Here is a 22,654-nt window from a genome sequence, read left to right on the forward strand (position 1 = left end):
GTGGTGCCCATGTGTGTGTTGGGAAACTCAGATGCTGTGGTATGGGAATAACACTCACATAATGAAGATTCACTTGGAATTCTGGCTGATAATCCAGGAGGAGAACCCAACTTTTCTGCTTCTAGTCTGCTTTAGCTCCGAGCACAGGAACACAAGAGAGCTCAGAACAGTTTTCAGAGGATCCATGGTAATCGTGAGATTACCATTGGATTCCATTCTTAGGCATTGGCAGCATGCATAGGCTCCAAGGGCCAACTAACTATGCACACAAATGTTATGATTATGAAGTAGCTCCCTCCACACATAGGCAAGCTCAGAGGGTGGCTGAGCTCACACAGCATTTTGCCCTGACTCATACATGTCTCTGGTGGTGAAGAGGGAGCATCATAACCACTGGCTTAGTGGTAGGAGACAGCTCTCTGGACCTCAGGACTATGGGATGCTTTCTGTCCTCCTCCCTGTCACCTCCTCTTCTTCCTCCTCATCCATATTGAGAGCACACTCCTGGATTTGCCGGTCCAGCTCAGCAAAGTTCCCTTCCTGGTCCATGCTGCTGTCTGTGCTATAGTCGATTTCCTCCATGCAGGCTGGTTCGTCATCCAGCTCTGAAGTGTTGCTGCTGCAGAGGAGAAGGGAGATAGCGAGAGAGAAGTGGAGAAAAAGGAAAAGAAAGGAAAAAAGAAGTTAGCTAAAAGGTGCAGCTTAACAATTGGTCAGGACAGGAGGGTAAGCCTTACCCATTCTGGATTTTAATCTTAGACTCATAGCTCTTTTAAATATATTGCACATAAACCCCTGTGCCCTCAGCTGCTAGCTTGAGATTGGGGAGAAAATCACATAGACTCTGAGGGCTCCTTTCTTCCTTTGCCAGCAGAATCTGCATTTCTATGCCAATCAGAAGATGTGGACAACCTCACATATTTAGCATTTTCAGGGTAGTTTAAGCTTAAAATGCACAAGCCCAGAGGGCTGTCTTTCAGAGTCTGAGAATGCCATGTCATTTACTCCCAGAAAAGAGTGGGATGGGGATCAAGATAGACAGGACTCAAAGCCCAAATGCTTCCAACTCTACCAAACAGCACCGTGAGTCATACTGCACAGCTTTCCTTCATCATGATGAATGGCTTATTGGAATTAGAAAATTAATCCAGGTTGAAATTAATAAATAAGAAAGTAAGTGAGGAAACATTTTCTGTTTCTACTGTGTTTGCGCTCCCCCATGATCTCCTCTCCCACCTTCCCTCCAGTTTATTGACAAATGGAAGATCAACAGGGCCTGACCAGCAAAAGACAGGAGACAGTGGAAATGTACCAAAGACCTTATAACAGATTGTGAGCAGGGAGAATTTCCACCCCAGCAGCTGTATATCTTCCTCATTTGCATGAGATACCTTCTTTCCTGAACACTCTCTAATCACTCCCTACTTAGGACTTAACCAATTAGGATTAGCAGCATGCTGGGTCTCTACCCTGTGATTTATAGACGGCAAGCACTTCATAAATCAGGCAGAGCTGTTCATCCACCTGCCTCGCCATAAACAATGAAAATGGGTAATCAGAGGCATGGTTACTTGTTAGCTTGGGAAATGAATCAGAGGTCAGTTTCTTAATTGTCTGCTGACTGGTGTGAGCTGCTTCTGTGCTGTTCAGATCCTCTGCACCCTAAAATGAAGGTCTGGTGGGACATTGCCTGAATGGAGAAGAAGGGAAAGAAATATGAACCTTGTTTCCATAGCATCACAGCATTAAATTGATATAATATTTTATAGGCTGAGTTGTGGGTAATAAAGTAGTTGAATGAAGGAAAGTAAGAGCCACCCCAGCCGTAACAGAATCTCAAGTCAGCAAGAACCCTGAGTGTCTGAGACTCGCCTGCCACCATGCTAGGTATGGAGGTGATAATGCCATGCAGTGTCAAGAGCCTGACTCTAAATCCTGGCTATGGAATTTTGAAAAGCCCTTAATCTTATAGAATGGCAATAATAATGTGTCAAGAGTTGAAGTGAATTCAAAATGAGAAAACGCATGGATATTGTCTAGCAGAGTACCCAGTGAAAATAAAGAAAATCAGTAATTTTTAATTCCGTTGCTTTGTTGTGGATCCTAAAGAAAATGATAAAGCATGATATGAAAGAACATTATGCATTTAAATTTGTAGTTTCCCACCTGGGTTACTACAATACTACCACAAAACCATCCAAATTGGCATGACTAATAATTTCTCTGAAACATAATTTGTATTATGTGACTTCCAAATCCAGGACCTTGCAAGGACTCTCTACTGCCTCTTAATGCAATGTAAGTATTGATGTGAACTTCCCTACAAGGTCCAGTTGGCAAGAATCCATGAGTAAACATGGTCAGTCTTACCCTAATAAGGTCCTACTTTTCCTCCATGAGCAGTCTGATCCAGTCACTGACAAACTGGGAACCTCCCAGTACAGTCAATGTTTTTACATTTATTGTCATGATAATTCAAAGAAAAAATATTTTAATGTTTTCCTAAGGTTTTACTCATGCAATCAACTTCTCATACCTATAATAATCTTTCAATCTCTCAACATTCAACCAAATGAGGTATATTATTCTAAAAGAGCACATCTTAATTTCTACCAAATGGTTATTTTGGGAACCTTCCCCCTTATGAAAGAAGTCTTCCATTGAATACTATTTTATATATTCATTTAATTTGTTTCAATTCTGAACTTTGTATTAGTTTTATTGTAAATAATAGAAAACCCAAACCTCTGTCAGATTCACATCAAACATATATAGAATATGTTTAGTAGACATACAGTAAAGAATTGCCGAATGGAAGATAAAAAGGTATATTTTGAAAAACTCATATAGCAGATCATCTTTAGGGGTACTACTTTTTCCCCTTGATTTATTTTTCAAAGGTTTTATATATGACTATACTACAATTCTTATGACTGTGCATTTCAGTGAGGTGAAACAATGATGGTTTCTTTTGTCATTTGGTTAGTGATGTAGGTCAGAGGATACAAAATAGCAGACCTGTAAGAGAAACAAATCTAGAGATACAACATGAGGGTTAAAGTTAATAAAATTACATTGGATAAGATATATTTTTCTTTTAAAGGTAGATGTTAACTGCTCTTATTATAAAAATTAACTGTGGGAGATGATAATATGTTAGTATGCTTCATAAAAGTAACCATTTTACTCTCTATACTCATCTCATAACATCACAAGTAAACTTTAAATATGCACAATAAGACTTGAACAAATTAATCACTAATAAATAATTAAAGTCAAAGTAGCTATCTAAAAGGAATCAAAAATACATTGAAAAAAATGAAAATATAAAATATCAAAATATGTAGGACAGAGATTAAGTCTTGCAAGAGAGAAAAATTTATAGCAAAAAATGCTCACCTTAGCAAAGTTCAAACTCAAAAAATTCTAACACATACCACCAGCAAATAGAAAAACAAGAGCAAAAAACACAAAGCAAGGAGAAGAAAGAAATCATAAATATAAGAACAAAAATAAATGTCATTAAAACCAGAAAACAACAGAGAACATTAGTGAAAAAGAGATTAGACTACTTGTAAAGTACCCAAACTGACCAATGAAAGAAAAAAGTCATCACCAAGTATCAGGAGTGAATCAGGAGCTACCACTAAAGGCCCTGAGGGCATCAAAGGGACCATAAGGGGAGATTACAGAAAACCCATGCAAATGTACACTTGACAACTTAGAATGTAGATCAATTCTTCAAAAAGTGAAAACTATCACAATTTACCTCTATGGAATATATAACTTGAATAACTCTAAAATATTAAGAAAATTGAATTCATAATTTGAAATCTCTTAATAAAGAGGCCCAAATAGTTTCACTGGGAAATTCTATAAAATGATTAAAGTAAAATTAACATGAATTCTATACAATCCCTTCCAGAAAACAAAAGAAGGAATGGTTTCCATTCATTTTATGTCTAGTATCACCCTGATAGAAAAAAAAAAAAGATATCATTTAAAGAAAGAAAATCTCAGAATACCCTTTATGAATATAATGCAATACTCTTAACAAAATGTTAGCAAATTGAAGTTAGTATTATGTAAAAAGTAATTATATATCCTGAAGACAAGGAGTTAATTCCAGGAAATGAAGCCTGACTCAATATTGAAAAGGTAGCTAAATTAAATCCTCTAAATTAATAGGCTAATGGACTAAAATCACATAATCATATAAATTTGAACAAAAGTAGCATTTAATAAAATCTGATATCTATTAATAAAAATTATCTAAAGAAATAATACAGGGGACTTGCTCACATTAATAAAGAACATCTACAAAACCAAAGAGCCAATACCACACATAATGATGAAAGACAGAATGCTTCTCTCCTAAGACTGGGAACAAAGAACACAAGTCCACCTTCATCACTGCTACTCAGCATAGCACTGAAGTTCTAGCCAGAATAGGAATACAAAAGAATAATAATAGGCATATATTTAGATAGGGAAGTAAGAAATAAAACTGTTCTATTTGGAAAACATGAAAGGAAAACAAAAATTTCCTGGAACTCTAAGTGAAGTCAGGGAAGTGGTAGGTTACAAAATCAACATACAAAATCAATTATATCTCTACATAGTAACAATGAACTTGCAATAATTTCTGAATATATAACCACTAAACAAAAATGAATTTTGGGGGTATTAAATTAAAACAAAATGTATGCTATACTTACCCAAGAAAAAATACAAAAATCTGATCATTCTAAATCAAAGAAGGTCTAAATAAGTGGGGAAATAAGCATGAATACATGATCTAAGAGACAGCACAGTCAGGATGGCATTGTCCCCAAAGTGACATGTAAGCTTGATAGGATTCCTATCAAAATCTCAAAATATATACCACAGTTTCTTTATCCATTCATCAATTGAAGGGCATCTAGGTTGGGTCCACAATCTGGCTATTGTGATTTGAGTATCTATGAACATTGATGTGGCTGCATCACTGTAGTATGCTGATTTTAAGTCCTTTGGGTATAGGCCAAGGAGTGGGATAGCTGGGTCAAATGGTGGTTCCATTCCAAGTTTTCTAAGGAATCTCCACACTGCTTTCCAGAGGGGCTGCACTAATTTGCAGCCCCACCAGCAAAGTATGAGTGTATATATACAATGGAATATTACTCAGCCATAAAGAATGATAAAATTATGGCATTTGCAGGCAAATGGATGAAATTAGAGAATATCATGCTAAGTGAGATAAGCCAATCTCAAAAAACCAAAGGTCGAATGATCTCTCTGATAAGCAGATGATGACACATAATGGGGGGGTGGGAGGGGTTAGGGTTAGGGTTAGGGTTAGGGTTAGGGAGGGGGGCAAGAATGGAGAAAGGAAGGACTGTATAGAGGGAAAAGAGGGGTGGGAGGGGTAGGGGGAAGGGAAAAAATAACAGAATGAATCAAACAACATTACCCTATGTAAATTTATGATTACACAAATGGTATGCCTTTACTCCATGTACAAACAGAAACAATATGTATCCCATTTGTTTACAATAAAAAAGAATAAAAAAAGTAACATAACAGCTATTGTAAGTGAAAATACAGCAAAGTATAAAATTTAAAAAAATCTCAAAATAACTTCTGTTGATCTAAACAAGATTATTTATAACTCATATGGAAAGGACAAGTATCTAGAAATAGCTAAAACAATAATGAAAACAAGAGTAAGGAGAAAGAATCCATTTACTCAATTTCAATTGATTACTTAGCTGCAGTAATCAAGGCAGACTGGTACTAGGAAAGTGACAGACACATAGATCAATAGAGAGCACAGAACCAAGAATGAATAAGGCTTAGGATAAAGTCATAGAGATGTAGGGCTGCAGAAAAAAATTCTTAGAAATGACTTAGAACATAATCAACAACACAAAAAATGATGATTTTGACTTCAATTAAATATAAATTTTAATTCCAAAAGACTTTGTTAAGAAGATAAAAAAATACAATCTACAATCATAAGAATATATTTTCAAAACTCACATCTGATGAAGGACTCATATCTAGAATTTTTAAAGAACTCCCAAAACAACTATAAAAAATTGATTTAGAAAATAAGCCAATGACATGAAGAAAAATTTCCCCAAAGAAGATATATGGATTGCAAATAAGCACATGAAAAGATGTTCATCAACACTATCCATTAGGCAAATGCAAATTCAGACTATGATGAAGTATCACTACATACCTATTAAAAGTGATAAAATTAAACATAGTCATAATACCAAATGCTGGAGAGGAAGCATATGAATGAGATTTCTAATACATTGCTCGCTGGTGGAGATGTATAAACATACTGGAAAATAGTTTGTAGGTTTTCTAAAAAATTGAAAATACCCTTTCCACAGGATCCATCAGTCACTTTCTTGTGTAACCCAGAGAAATAAGTAGTTACATCTACACTAAAACCTCTGCATGCTTACAATTTTATTCATAGTAGTTCAAACCTAGAAACAATTGAAATGTTCCAAAATAGGTGAAGGGTTAATGTGGTAGATGCAAACTGTGGAATACTACTTAGTCATAAAATATAAACAAACTGTTGTACTGAAAAGTACAACAATGTGGATGGATCTTATGGGTATTATCCTCAGTGAAAAGTGTTGTTCTCAAAGGATCATATTCTGTATGATTCTAGTTATATAGCATTGTTGAAACAATTCAGTTATTAGGGATAAAAAACCAATGAATGGCTGCTAGGACTCGGGGATACTCTGAAGGAAGGAGTCAGTGTGATAATAAAAGTGCAACACAAGGAAGATCTTTGTGCTGATTGCATGGTCTTCGTTCTTGATCACATGCATCTACATATGGTCTGTAATGTACAACTAACACATACTTTATGCCAGTGTCAGTTTCCTGGTTTTGATATTGTACTAGGTGACATAAGATATTACCATTGGGGGAAACTGGGTGAAGTGTACACAGGACTCTGTACTATCTTTGCAACTTTCTAAAGATCTCTATTTCAAAAGTTAAGAATGCCCAAGAGTTAAAAAGTAAAAATTAAAAACAGAAAACTATAACTTTAAAAATTTTTTTTAAATGCACACATAATTTCTTCACAAAAGTATTAAAATTCACCTACACATGGGTAATTTAAATATCCCAAACTTCTGATGAGAACTTCCAATCAACTAGTTGGTATCTCCTCTTGGAAACTTTAGCTTCCTCAAGCAAAACCTAAATAAATGAACTATGTTGTGCAATTACCCTTATCTTGCACTCCATCCCTGTGCAAAAATCTGGTCACCTTTGTGTTCCATTTTTTACTTTAAGCAGTGGGATCACCTCATTGTCCTTGACCTTTTCATTCCCCTTACCTGCCACCTTTAAGTTGACCATGAAATTCTGTTGGTTGTATCTCTTTCTTTTCTCTAGATTATATTCTTTCCATCTGTAACTTCACTGCAGTTTTATAATGCTTGAGTCTGTTAATTGTTTTCCACATTTAATCTACTTTTACATGGCTACTACATCTTCTATAATTTATACACACATTTGTTAACATAAACATCCAAGTCCCTTTTTGACCTGGACCTCTTTGATCTTTAGCCTCAACTCTTCCTAGGAATCCATGTACCTTGCATGTTCCAGACTCAATGAACTGCAGGCAGTTCCAGAAGATGCTCGTTCAACTCTTCTTTCCTATGGTTTGTACATGCTAAGAAAAGAGTTCTCATCTATCTACTGTACTAACTCATAGAATCTAGGAGATTCTTCACTGAATCCTCTCTCCTTTCCCACATTTATATCAGTCATCTCATCTCTGTGCCCTCAAAACACCCTGGGCCTAAGTCTATTATGACATTAGTTGTAACAACCCTCCCTGCCAGATAGACTCCTTCTGTAAGTCTTACAGTCCTGTATCTTCAGTATCTGGTAGAGTAGAAGCTTGGCAGACATTTTTGAACAGATGATTTAAAAAAAAATGAACGGATTCCATTTTATTATCCTAAAAGAAAAGTGCACTTTATTTGAAGTCAGGAATGAGGATAACAATGAAGAAATTAAATTATTTTATTTGAGCTTTTCACTTCAGACTCTTTCTAGAATTTCTGCTACTTTGTCAATTCTGAAACTAAAGTTATTAAAGAGAAAAGACAGAATTTTTTTCCTATGACTTTTCCTGTGTTGTTTTGTTTCTTATAACCATAACTTGATTTGTGACCCAGATAACCAGTGAAGCAGACTGATTTTAAGATATATTTTACTAGACACAAAGTATGAAATATTTAGATAATTGGTATATTTGAACAATCTTAAGTTCCCTTTTAGCATCCACATGGTAAGATCAAAAGAAAAACTAAAATGAAGAAAATATTCAAAAATAAACCACAAAAAATTAATCCAAATGTAGGTATATATGTGTAAGTAAAACAATCTTGGTAATTATGGGTTTAGAATTCACTGATTTTTGATTCCTAAATTGTTTCAGAATTGTAGGAATTGTTTGATTCTATCAGAATTGACTAATTTGAAAAGATGCAAATTTTGGGTGAAAATTTTCTCTTTAATACTATTTTTTACTCTTTTTTTTTTTTTTTTTTTTTTTAGCAATTCCCATTTAAACAACCAACAATAGTAATAGCAATCAGGTCTAGATGGTTTAACATAGAACAATGAAAAACATCTAGTGTGTGAATCCTAAATATTGGCGCTGTCACTAAAAAATACACAGCATGAAGCCTCATACTTAGCTCTTCAAAGTCTTATATGTCAGTTTCCAGATCATTTTCTCAATATGTCAGGTGAAAATCACAATACAACTGTCCCTCAATATCTATGGGGGATTTTTGGCAGGATACCACAGATACTAACGTCAAGAAGCTCGTGGAGTCTCTTATGTAAGAGTGTAGTTGTCTACAGAATGGGAGAAGATCTTTGCTACTTTCTCCTCAGATAGGGCATTACTATCCAGAATACATAAAGAACTCAAAAAAATTGACACAAAAAACCCCAAATAACTCAATTAACAAATGGATGAAAGAACTAAACAGACACTTGTCAAAAGAAGAAATACGCTTGACTGACAAATATATTTTAAAAAGTTCAACATCGCTAACAATCAGGAGGGAAATGAAAATCAAAATTATATTGTGATTTCATCTTGCTGTAGTCGGAATGGCAATTATCAAGAATAAAAAGGTACACTCGAACATTGTGAGTGCAAATTAGTACAACTAGGCTGGAAAGCAGCATAGAGATTTCTCAAAAAACTAGAAACGGAACCACCATAAGATCAAGCTATCCCACTCCTCATTATATATCCAAAAGATCTAAAATCAGCATATTATAGGGATACAACTACATCAGTATTTATAGTAGCATAATTCACAATAGTCAATCTTTAGAAGCAACCAAGATGTCTTTCAAACTGATGAATGGATAAATAAAATGTGGTATATATATATGTATATATACACAACAGAGTATTAGTCATGAAGAAGAATAAAATCATGGCATTTGCAGGTTAAATGGATGGAACTGGAAACTATCATGCTAAAGAAATAAGCCAGACACAGAAAGTCAAAGGTCAAATATGTTCTGTGATTTGTGGAAGCTAGTCCAAAATAAGGAGGAAAAAAGGAAGAGAGAAAGGGAAAGGGGGAGGATTCCATCCAAAAAAGAAGAAAGATATGTGCTCTTGACAAAGGGGACTCATAGGCGGAGAAAAGGGACAGGATAAGGGAAAAATAGAAAAATAAATCTGACCTAAATTTCCTATGTACATATGTGAATATACTACAATGAATCTCACCATCATGTGTATCTGCAACATACTATTATAAAATAAACTAATAGGTAATAGAAAAATCAGTAGAACAGAGGGAATGGAACAGGGGGAGGGAGGTTGGGAGGGAAAGGGGAAATAGCGGGGAGTGAATTAGAGCAAATTATATTCCATGCTTTTATAATCATATCAAAATGAATTTTAATGTTATATACAACTAAAAAAGAACCAATAAAAATAAAAATAAATAAATAAAATGGCAGAAAAATCATAAAATAAATTTGAATAGTACTAATTAAAATGTATAAAACCTATACAAAGAGAAATATAAAATTGCACTAATTAGCGGAATTCATTAATAAGTAGAGAATAACATGTTTCTATATAGAAGTTTTTAGTTTTACAATTTGTCATTTCTCCCTTAATTCACACATAAATGTAGGATAGCTGTGAAGAACAAAAAAGATTATAGTATTCACATACACCCTATGCGTGTCCTTCTGAATTTTTTAAGTCATCTCTAGATTACTCATAAATCCTGTTCCACAGAATATGCTATGTAAATAGTTTTTATATTGTTTAGGAAACAAAGACAATGAAAAATTGATACATGTTCAGTACGATTTTTTAAAAAATAGTTTTGAAGAGCAGGTGGTTGAATTTGGGTCATAGAACCCACAGATATGGAGGATCCACTGCATTTACAGGGTTTTTAAGGTATAAGTAAGACAACGTATATTAAAGTGTTATTCAAAGTTCTTAATGGTCCTAGAGAAGAGTAGACATTCAAAACAAATTCATTCTTTCCTGGAGTATATTGACTTTCCTTTATGGCCCCTCCTACCACTAAAATTCCATGAGAATTAACATTGTAATGTTATTCTTCTTTTGCTGAAAAACATAATTCTCTTATGCTGTGACAGCAAAGTGTTGTTTTTCTGCCTTTAGATGGCATTGAACCTTCTATCTGGCTTTCCCTTCTCATCTTTCTCTCCAACCTTTCTCTGTTCCTATCAACAGAAATCCAATTCATGCTTTAAAGTCAAACTCAGATGTTTCTTAATTGCTTAATCCATTCATGTCATTCAGTTTTCTCTTTCATCCTAAGAATCTGGAACTCTCATATGAAATTTGTTGGCCCATTTTGTCTTTATTTCTGTGCAGTTGTTCACAGCACTAGCCCGGAGGCTAAGTGAGGCCAGAGACTGAATTCCGTCCCTGCACCACCTTCAGCAGGGCTTCTCAGTGTCAGCACCAGTGAACTCTGAGGTATGATGCTTCTTTATTTGTAGAGGGCTATCCTGTGTGCTGCAGCACAGGTTCTGGTTGGCAGAATCATTGGTCTCTACCCACAAGATGACAAAACCACTGCCACCTCTTCTGCCCCAATGTGAAAACCAAAAATGTCTTCAGACATTGCTAAATGTCCCCTGGAGGGCATAACTGTCCCTGGTTGAAAACCAGGGATTTAAGTGCCTAAATTTTGAGAAAGCCTTTATGAGGGGAACCTGTGTGAAAGAAGTAAACTGTGGGAAGGATGTCAGATGAAATAAAGGAAAAATGGAAAGAGAAAATTCTGATTAAAGGTTATTGTGTTAGAGGGAAAAAAAATCTGGACATAGAAGGCTTTTATTCCCCCAAAGATGATGGAAAGCATCTATCACAATAAAAAGCCAATCTTGTGAAGTTGTCAATTTTCTACAATTAAGCTAGACATTTAATTCAATGAAAATGTCAATGGCCATCATCATATGAAATATCATCATGAAGCATCAAAAGCATTCAGTTTAAATTTGACACCAAAAGTCTTCTGTCAAGTAGCAAAATTAATTATAATCTTTCTAGATATTCAATTCAATTAAACTGGTCAAGAAAAACCAGGATATTTAAATGTAAAAACAAAAAAAATCACTTGTTGATGCTTATGACTGTGTACCTGGGAAATGAGAATCAATTAAGAGAATATTTTAGAAAAAATTAGAGCTGACTTAAGTGACCAGTTGCATATAAATGTTAGTAGTTTTTCTATTTGAATATTATCCAGTTAAACTTTAATATAAAAATAAGGAATTCCATCAAAATAAAATCAAGATATGCAAAATGTCCAGTCACAAAACTCTTAAGGAATATGTAGGCTTATATGAAAAAAGTAGCAAATATCACTGTGAATGAGAAAGTGACAGTTATAAAAATTAAGTTGAAGTGAATATTTTATTCAATTATAAGAATACGTAATATTGTCATTTAACTAGAAGATCAAATCATTGACAAAAAAATCATTAGATAAAAAGAAAAATTAGTCATAGAAATCATAACAATGGGATACTTTCACTAATCCACCTTCAGACACGTTATTAGCTAGAGTATGAAACTTTGTGATACAGCTGAAGAAATGCACAGCTAACATATTAGAACAGAAGTTTTGGAAGTAAGAACTCCATTCTGAGTACAGTAGATTATATGATAAGATAGGCATGATTCTTCAAACAAAATACGTGCAATGACTGCAGTATGAAATCAAGCCCTACCTCATACTATGATAAATAATTCTATACAGCCTGAATATGTTAAGGAAATGCATTACAGAAATGTTAACAGAAAACATCACTAATGTTTTCTAAAACATATGATAGAATTCTTTCCCAAGGCAATTGAACTCCTCAAAAATATTTTGAAAGCAAATCAGAAATTTAAAATGTGATATAGATTTGAAGGAATATGAAAATCTAGAAAATGCTTCAAAAGTGCAAACCAACCAAATGCCTATTGTTGACAGTTTTTAAAGAAGTCATATAGCCAAGCAAAATAAAATCTTCCTGTGTGAGACTGGGGCGTGACTCAGTAGCAGAGTACTTGCCTAGCTTGTGTGAGGCCCTGGGTTCAGTCCTCTGCACCACATAAAAATAAACATATAAGTAAACTAGTATCTTTTGAAAGGTGGCATAGTATTTTTGGAGAATAATGTGACAAATGTGTCTGAAAATTTTGGAAAAAATGCAATCTTTCCACCAGACATACAACTTTTAATTAGTGAAAAGATTGATGAGAGAGGCTCATTTTTTAACAAGGAAGTTCATTTCAGCATTATTTATAGAAGGAAGAACATGGAAGCAAAACTTTTTGATATATGCTAGTGGTGAATTAAGTATGCCTTCTATTTTCTTACCTGAATTCTCCAAATAACAACATGAAAGTACAAAGAATTATGTCAACTATTCTAAAACAAGAAATGACCTGAGCATCAAACCAGGGACTGTGAAAAAGAATGTATGCTAGATATATGAAAATGTGGAAAATTTAAAGAGAGAATATTAAGAATTGATGAATCATTCCCTAGTGGTCAAGCAGGCTAAAGAGACCTGGGGAAAAAAATGAATGTTCTGGAAGCAACCAACATAAAATCTTTTCTGAGGAACTTGAGGTTCATGGTGTGTGGGAGGTATCTAAAAGAATTGAGAAACATACTTATCAGTATGTTTATCACAGAAGCACAGGGAGTTTAATAGTACTGAAGGAAGGTGAAGTCATGATCATTTTTTAAATGACACACAACAAATTTAGATATGTGGTCTTCATGTGATATAAATGTTGGAGAACAAATCAAGAGTTGATGTACATACCAAATTTAAAAATTTTAAATCTTAAACTACTTTTTTTAGTCAGCATAGCAGACTGAAAAAAGAACAATCACAAGTAACAGAAATTTATTTTTGAGCCTTAATAAAATTCTGATCAAAAACTTGGTTTTTTTTTTGGTATTTTGCTTATTATTAATTCACTCATTCATTTAATAATTTATTCATAATTTATTCAACACCTACTAAGACATAAAAGATAAAAGATAACAAAAGTAACATTTTATAGTTTCAGAAAGAATTTGAAAGTGATTAACAATTATAATCATAATCACTTTAAAGGTAATAAAAATTAAGACATAAAATGTACTAGAAAAAAAATCAGTGACAAGGAATTCAGAGTTGTAAAATTCACATAAAGTCCATTGGACAAACCCAAAACATAAAAATGACAACAGATATGAAAGAAAAATAAGGAAATGCCAATGTAGCTGATAAAAATTATGATATAAAGATATATATGAAAGAAGACAATAGTTCTGAAATTAAAACAAGAAAGGACCAAAGTAATAGTAAAATACACAGTTCAAGGATATAATAGAAAAAAAAATCCCAAATATCGAAAGACTTGCATTGCATATCAAAAGGAATTGCCAGATGCCAGGAATAAAAACAGACTGAATGATCCACAGCAAGATTAAATCTTGCTCATTTAACCATCTGCTTACTAACTCAATACTGTCTTTCTTCACGTGGGTCAGCAGACTTGCATCTGGGAAGTGTACAAGCTTAAACTTCAAGTTGAAGGGGAAAAGTACATATGTATGCAAGCATAAAAATATGCTTTTAAAATGGGGAGCATACAGTAATTTAAATGCTCTTGAATGTGGGAGGACAGAAACCAATTCCAGAAAGGGCAAAAAGAAAATTAAAATCTGACCAAGTTATTTTTGTAAAGTAAGTTGTTTCACAAAATGTGATTTGTTACATAGGAAGACCTCTAGAAATACAAAAGCTATTTGCTTTCCATAGGGAAGGGAAGTGCAGGTGGTAGGTATTGAGAGAACCTGAGAAAATTCAAGTGATCCAAAGAGGAACAAAATGAAGATCTCAGCAGTGGGAAGGTATGATCAGAAAGAGTTGAGCATAGTGCTTTGATGACTATATGGCAAGGCTAATCTGGAAGTAATGTATGTAGAACAGAATGTAATTGCTATAAAACCTCACTGTAAAAGTGTCAATGGACTATATACGTAAGTTCAGAAATGACACAAGAAATAAAACCTTAAATATAGGAAGTGATGCTAATAATGTAATAATTAGGAAAAGTCTAATTGCTGGGAGGGAAAAAATGCTCAAAAATAAAAACAGAAAAAAGAAAAAGAAAATACAGATTATGTAGAAGAATTGGAGTTCAAAATTATATTATGTATCACAAATAGATTGATCCTGGTTGGCAAAATTGTAATGTGCCCATCAGAAACAAACATAAAACTACCATGTAGAATTTTTTTCAAAACCAAGGGTATATGGAACTCCCATGGGAAGAGATGAAGGAAACAGCCTGCTGAAGACACACGTAGAATAAGAAATTGTGAATCACATCAGGAAATAAACCACTTCAACTATTGTCAGCAGATATAAAAAGCAACAGAAACAGATGCCCACAAACTTGAAATAGTATGGCAATTTGGAAGAGGATCATAGAAAAAGTGTATTGAAAATGATTAAATAATTAGAATAAGTTCTGGAACACAGAAAAGAATAAAATACTTTTGATAGATGGATTGAATATTCAACAGATTATCTCTAAATGAAAAGAATTCAATAAAAAGCTTAATTCAGTGGTTACATAGCATAAAAGAGAGAGTCCAACAGAGAATTCATGAAAGAAAAGAAAGCTTTCCAGATGTAGAGCTTAAAGTAAATTGGTAAGAGGCAGTATTCAAAAAGATAATGGAAAGGTGATAGTCCTCAAATTGAGGAAACACTCCAGAAAAGAGGAAAATTTAGTAGGGAAATTAAACCCATGATTAGACACATTGTAATGGGTATCACTAATGAAGGTCAAGTCTGAGTAAAATTGGGAAACACAGGTCACCCTTAAATGACAGACATTCACACCCACAGTAGGTTTCCTAGTTAAAAATCAATAGGGGAAACCAGATGATAGAACTTTTTGTAGTTTGTTTGCCACTTGTCTACAAATTCAAAATCATTCCAAATTGAAAAGTTTTACTCTAAAAAGTCTAATAATAATAATAATAACAATAATAACTATACTAAGGTAAAGCCAGCTTGAAAATGTGATATCTTGAATTACAAGGTAAAATGAATCCAGAATTACAATTCTAAACCCCAAACTCTGAACAAAGCAAAAGCCTTTAGTTCTCTTGAATGAGAGTGAAATCTATTATCCATACATAGACCATTACCAGATCTGCTGAAGAATTTACTTCAGTAAGAAGGAAATTGAACTCATACACACTGATCATCTGACAGTCGTTGTGTTTAGATGATGAGAATGGCCAAAGTCACAAATCATTTATTTACTATTATTATTTTCTATGTTTTCCCCAAAGCCTTTCATGATTATTTAGTGGGGCAGGGGGGGGAGAAGGTGAAAATAGTTTTAATGTAAAAATATTAAGTAAAGTCTAAGTAGATAAAAAGAAAAGAGGTAGAGAAGGAAAGAAAGATGGAAGAAAGACAAGAGAGAAAAAGAAGAGGAAGGAAAGAAGGAAAGGAGAGAAAAGAAAGAAAGAAGAAAAGGGATGAATGAAAGAGATAAGCTGCAGTTGGCAGGTGTCCCTGGCAAGGGGTCAGAGTTGCTGTGCACATCCTGCCACCATTCAGTCCACTGTCTTTGAACTGTACTTTGAACAAAATTGCTCAAGTCCAGCAAAATGCAATTAAACATGTCTTTGACATTCCTGCCAGTTCCTCCCATCTTGAAGGCAAAGTTTGCATCCACCTCTTACTGAAAACATCAGAAAGCTTCTCTTTTGTTCTCTTGCCCAATTAGTTCGAGCAACATTATTTATATTGTGTTATTATATAACATGTTATATATATTGTGTCCAACATGACTGTCAAACGGTAACAAGCAATTCTATATGTGTGACGTTCTGCCAGTTGGGCTTCTAGTTGCACTGCCCTCGTGCAATTCAGCAGTGTTTAGGTACCATACTACATTCAACTCCTTTGCTGTTTGATCATTCTAGATAATTCTGCATTCTTATACACTCTCACCCTGACGTTAGCCTAGCAGAACCAAAAAGCAATATATTCAGAAACAACCTTGAAAACCTTCTTCTCCTTAGAAGTAACATCCTGTATGGCAAGGAGTAGAGAGCAGTTTCTAAAATGAAGCTGCCAATATTATTCTGAGTTGCTCTTTACAGCTCATAGATTCAGCTACCTCAGGGCAAAATACCTATCATGAGGCTAGGTTACAGCAACCTCAGCAATATTAGAAAGTCAGCTACCTTCTGACTCTCCTCTCTCCACTCCTTTTTCCCTTCCTCTCCTATCTCACTCTGCTTCTCCTTTCTCCTTTCCCTCTGTTTATGGTTTGGATTTGGAGTGTTCCTCATGTGTTGAAGACATGGTTCCCAATGTAGCAATGTTCAGAGGTAGGATCATAATGGTCCTAATCACATTAATGAATTAATCTATTGACAGTTAAATGGACTATCGGGAAGTGGTAGAAGTTGTAGGAGGTGGGACATAGCTGAAGGGATTGGATCCTTTGGGATGTGCCCTTAGGGACTCTATCTTGTCCTCAATAGCTCTTCTTCTCCCTCTCCCTATCTCTCCTCTGCTTCCTGGCTTCCATGAACTGAGGAGCTTTGCTCTACCACAACCTTCTGCCATGATGTTTCTTCCTTGAAGTCAGCTGGCCATGGACTGAACCTCTGAAACTCTGAGCCCAAATAAACCTTTCCTCCTCTAAGCTGATTTTCTCAGGTATTTTGTCATAATATCAAAAAGCTAACACACTCCTTATTTTTCAAAGATAATGAATTCAACAGCAAGGAATCAACACTTGCAACAGAAATTTAATAGAAATAACATTATGCAGAAATCAAATTGATATGGTGAATCTTAAAATGCAAATATGTGAAATATGTGGAGAAAACACTTGTAAATTGATTTAATTTCCTCCTTTTTAACTGGATGCTTTGATATCAGTAGACATACAGCCAAAATTCACTTTGGGTGATGCTGTATCGTCTTGAAGTACAGGGGAAAAATGTAAACTTGGAATCAGACAAGTAACTGGGGGTTTGAATAGTGGCTGCAATTATCAAGTGAGAAACAGGAATACCTTCTGTGAGCCTTACTGTTTTCATCTGTAAAATGGCAATCTTAGTCTCTTTTAATGTAAAATGATATTAATGGAAACACATTTCATAGCATGAAAACTTTCACATGGTTAACCAACTGAAATTTTATCCCCTTGTCCTCTCCACAGAGAGAGGAGAAAAATGTGTAAAAATAATCTCACCCTGGCAAGTTCACCATCTTCATCCTCTGTCCTCTGAAACCTACAAATACAGCTTTCAAACACAGTCTTCTAAGCAAAGCCATTAGAACTCTCTGTCCCTTGCAATTTTTCCCAACCAGCCTGTACAGCAATTTGCAACTTTATGATGTGATAAATAGAATTTCTTTGTTTTGATTTTTCATTTGCATATTTATTGAGATATGACGATCTTAATTAGTTCTGCTTTTTTTGTTTTGTTTGTTTTCTTGGTTGGGAAAAGACAGCTTTCTATAGTGCAAAATAATTTTGCATGCTAACAGGGTGAACAAAACCCAGCCTGTGGCGTTCCTTGATGTTGATGCTGCTTAAAACATAGCGTTGTGGATTCTTTTTGCACTTGTTTTCTCTTTAAATGCTGAGGTAATGCTCAAGACTTGGGTGAATGCCAGGCCTCAAGAGGCAGCCACCTACTGAGAAGCAAGAGGAGAACACTTTTAAAATTCCAGACACTCATATTTATCCAACATGCTCTTCCCAGCTGCCTATCACCCAGCTCCCTTCTGAAAAAAGCTGAACCCTGCAGAACACCTCTTTCTAATGAAATGCAACTGTCTACATCGCAGCCTTTGAAGACTGAAAAAGAGCCACTCTGATTTCCCCGGGTGACTGAGTCCCAGGGGACAGTGCTGCCCACGTTGTGGTATTCCTCCTCGATTCTCTATTTGCTTTCTTCAGGAGCAGAGCTGTGTGAAAACTGTGCCCCATCTCAGAAGCACCAGCAGCCTATTAGACAACTTGTAAAACCTGGGACGTACTGATTACGCTCACTATGAAACATCTCGCCATCATCACACAGAACAATTAGTGGGGTTCCCCAGGGCTTTGTGTTTGTCGGGTACGTCACACCATCCCAAAGTCTGTCACTGTTTCGACACTTTTATGAGAAAGGATGTAATTTATTATTTCCCTGTTTCTTTAGTTAACTCACGTAATGAAACTTTTCCTATATAGAGGGAAATGCAGTAGGCACTGTTGAGAAAGGACAAAGGGTAAGCATTGCTAATCACCTACTGTGTGTCAGGGGCTTTGCTTTTGTTCTCACTTTGGCTAAAATATAAGTGAGCAAACAAGCAGACCTATGGGTAGACATGACATTTCTATTTTACAGTGGACTAAAGTGGGACCTTAAAACTTTAGATAATTTTTCAATATCATGAAGTTACACACAGTGCAGAAGATGTAATTAAATCAGAACAGGGGTACCTGTGTCCCATGGTTCAATCAACAAATATTTATGGATAAAGTTTACATTGCCTGAGGAAGAGCTGGTATGTGACATTAATTTAGTGAAAAGTGAAGTTATCGGTTCTGTCATGTGACCCAGAGGTTGAATGAAAAATGTCCTACTTCTTATTGAATAACTGCATCCAGATGGTCTCTAGGGTATTGAGGACCAAATTTTTCATCAAAATAGGAATAGAGGATGAGCGTGGAAGAGAGTGGGTTAGAGAGAAAAAGAATGAGAGTTGAAGAGAGAAGGAGGAAGGAGAGATGGGGTGGGAGATGTTTCATGACACTCATCAACTGATCCCTCAGTGCAAATTTTCTCTTACCTTCCTGTAACATGTGAAAAATGGGCTGACCTGAGAGACCGGAAGGAACAGATGTGTACGATGCTGGCTCATTGTGGAGGGGAGTCCATAGCTAAAATTTGAGTAAGTGTTTGAGAGAAGACGTTTGAATACTGAGTAGTCCACTGATGTTTCAGATATGAACTTGAAAAATATTTATCTAATACAGTAAATGAAACTCCACTGACTCAGACCACAACCATTTGCTTAGTCTTTCTCTTTAATTTCACTGAATGTTAAAGAGAGCAATGCTTTGGTGTACATGGTTGGCTTATGCTGTGGGAAAGGAACCAAAAGAAATGAACTAAATCCATAGAGGTAGCCAGATCCTAGGAATATATGAAGTCAAACTGAGATTGTGATAACCTGATGCCACTTGAGCTGTGTCAGTGTGTGTGGGCAGGCCAGGTTGTCACTTTACAAATGAATAGTGTTCAGGCCGTTGTTGTTATAGCATCTAAAACATACCTGCTCCCAAGCCTGATTGTTATCGTTCTCATTGTGTTTTCTTGTTGAATAGGTCCAGATAGGTTTTACTGGATGTCCATGGGTCATTGCTAAAAAAAAACTACAGTATAATTGAGCATGGTGAAGATATTTAGCATGTGATACAGTCCCTGGGGTAGTGAAACACGTGGTGCAATGGAAGCTTCAAAGGGCAAGGAAAACACCCTATAAGAACAAAGGACAATCAAGCTGTGGTTGTGCCCCACTCCACCACACTCCTGTAAAAAGTATCACCATCTTTCTAAAACTTGCAAGCAAGCATTTCACCTTGTCTGAAAATAAATCAGAGCATCTAGAAAGAAGGACACATTTTCTGAAAGCACTTAGATCTTTGTTTAATTCGTGGTCTTTCTGCGTTAAGTGGCCTCACCACTTCAATTTTATATTAGATGGACTTTCCTTTCTCACATGCTTCAAAACCACAAAGAAATTATGGGATATTAGCTAAACATCAGGGTGAACTATGCCATAAGATAGGCCAGGAGTGATTTCTTAGTGCAAATAAAACAAATTATGAAAACTTTAAAAGTGGGTTAGGTTTTAATCCTTGGATAAGATGATTAATGTTTGCATTTATTTTCTGACTCATAGTTTTATAAACATGGCCACTTATGTGCCACTTGGCACTTATTTGATATGGAACTCTTGCTGTTATAAATGCATGTGTATTGTTAGTCTTGCACCAGTCTTGCATCCACTACTCCTAACCAGGGAAGGTAAGATGTCACTCTGCACTTTCCTTATTCTAAAAGTGCTCATTTTTTTAACTCTCCTATGTTTCTAGAGTGCTCTGACACTATTTTATGTTCTGGTTAAGAGTTTAACTCATAATGGCTCACAAAAGACATGAAAATAATAGTTCTAGAGATGCAAAGACAGTGATGCCAGATTTAAAGCAACTTGAGGCCATGAGCCCATATAGGGAAATGAAGGGTCAGGGAACAGATTGTAAATCTTCAGAGTCAATTGAAAAACTTCTTGGGGGCTCTCAAGTGGTGACTAGAAAATATCCTGCTACTGAGATTTAGAACAACTTCACTTCCTCTCATACTCAGAAAATTTCATTTTGTGCTATTTTGTTACTACCATTTCTCCTCAAAATGTTGACTTACATATAATTATCTGTGTGTGTGTGTGTGTGTGTGTGTGTGTGTGTGCGCGCGCGCATGCACATGCCTTAAATAAAATTCTGACTGATGGAACTTACAGAGAAGAAACAGTTTGAATTTCAGCATCAATGTTATGTTTAAAATGTAAATGTGATTAATTTTTAGCTTTGTATTTTACATGAGCTGCTTTTGGTCTGTTTGTTTTTGTTTCTGTTTCTGGTTTTTGCTTCTGTTTGGAGAAGAACTCCCATATCCTGAGCATTTAGCTTTTTTTGTTTGGCAGCCCAGTCCTACTTTAGAAGATAACAAGAAGTGGATGTTTTCTGGCCAGGTCAATTCTTATACAACCAGACCCCTGGACCTGAGTTTTTAGAGGGGATAATGCTGAGGATGTCTCTCTCTAAAGCCCAAAACAACAGAATGGGTCCTGTCTTGTCCTTGTTGTTCTCTCCCCTCAGCTGGTCCCAGTCACTGAAGTTTTCTCCTTGCACTTGAGCAAAGGAATCCAGTTTTCCAAAGACTTGAGGCTCCCTAATGATGCATAACATCTTTCTCCTCTTGGCATGTACAGGCAGGAGGAGGAGTAATAAGAGATTGTAACACTAACCTCTTCTTTGTGACATTTCCTCCCATCCTTCCCTACAGGGTTTAGAGTAAGTGAAAGGCAAATTAAAGCCTGCTTGAATTTACACACATCACTATGAATCTGGTCTCTGTGTGGAGATCTCCTTATCCAGAAGATCCTGACGGCCATATGTTTCTTTCTGTCTTTTTTTTCTTTATCCTTGCCAATCCATTGGAAATTTTTCAAAGTTGCTTGATATTACAAAGAACTTCATAAACCTCCCTGTACCCTGGAAGGAACTTATCCATAATTGTATGATATGTAGCTAAAAAAAAAAATCTTGGTCATATGCATGAAGCAATGTTGGGGAGTCAAAGTGAAGGGAACAGCAATTGTAATAAACAGTGTGAAGATCTCATCTCCATAGGGACTGAGTTCCAAGAACTTGAATGGCTTTGATTCAGATAGTATTCCCATTTTCACAAACACCTCCTCCTCACTAAACTCAAAATGCCATACATATTAGCATCTAAAAACCTAACATGAGAATGTAGCAAAATACACTTGAGGGAGAAGCTAAAGCAATATTGGAAAGGGCAGGAATTAACTGAACAATGACACTGGTGATCATGAAGTTTGACGTCAGGCAGGAGGCTGTAAGCAGTTAGGTAGATTAGTGTTAGAGAAGGAGGCACTTATGTTTAAAATTGAGAGGCATACTTCAAATGGTGGAAGTATTTAAAAGTGACAAGCAGGACAGTGCTACAGTTTGGATCAGGAATATGTCCCCCAAACCCATTCTTTAAAGGCCTAATATTTAGCCTGGGGCATTATTGGGAGGTGTTGGAACCTTAAAGAAGTGGGGCCAAAGGGAAGGAAGTTAGGTCATGGGGGTGTCCTTGAAGGGGATATTGGAGCCCCAGACCCTTCTTTTTCTTTTCTTAACTTCCTGGCCACCATGAGGTGAGTAGCCTCCTCTTTCACATGTTGATGTGCTACCTCACCC

The 22,654-nt window shown here is 35.6% G+C and overlaps 1 protein-coding gene across 1 annotated transcript in view; it reads right to left on the bottom strand.

Annotated features, from left to right (window-relative positions):
• Window positions 1-432: 432 nt before the first annotated feature.
• Window positions 433-22,654, bottom strand: part of Agbl1 (AGBL carboxypeptidase 1) — a 726,904-nt gene continuing 704,682 nt past the window's right edge. The window contains exon 24 of the mRNA XM_047540786.1: window positions 433-605. Coding sequence (XP_047396742.1) covers window positions 433-605 — 173 coding nt within the window. The remainder of the gene's footprint in view (window positions 606-22,654) is intronic.

This window comes from Sciurus carolinensis, chromosome 2, assembly GCF_902686445.1.
Source record: "Sciurus carolinensis chromosome 2, mSciCar1.2, whole genome shotgun sequence".
In the NCBI taxonomy this organism is placed as follows: Eukaryota; Metazoa; Chordata; class Mammalia; order Rodentia; family Sciuridae; genus Sciurus; species Sciurus carolinensis.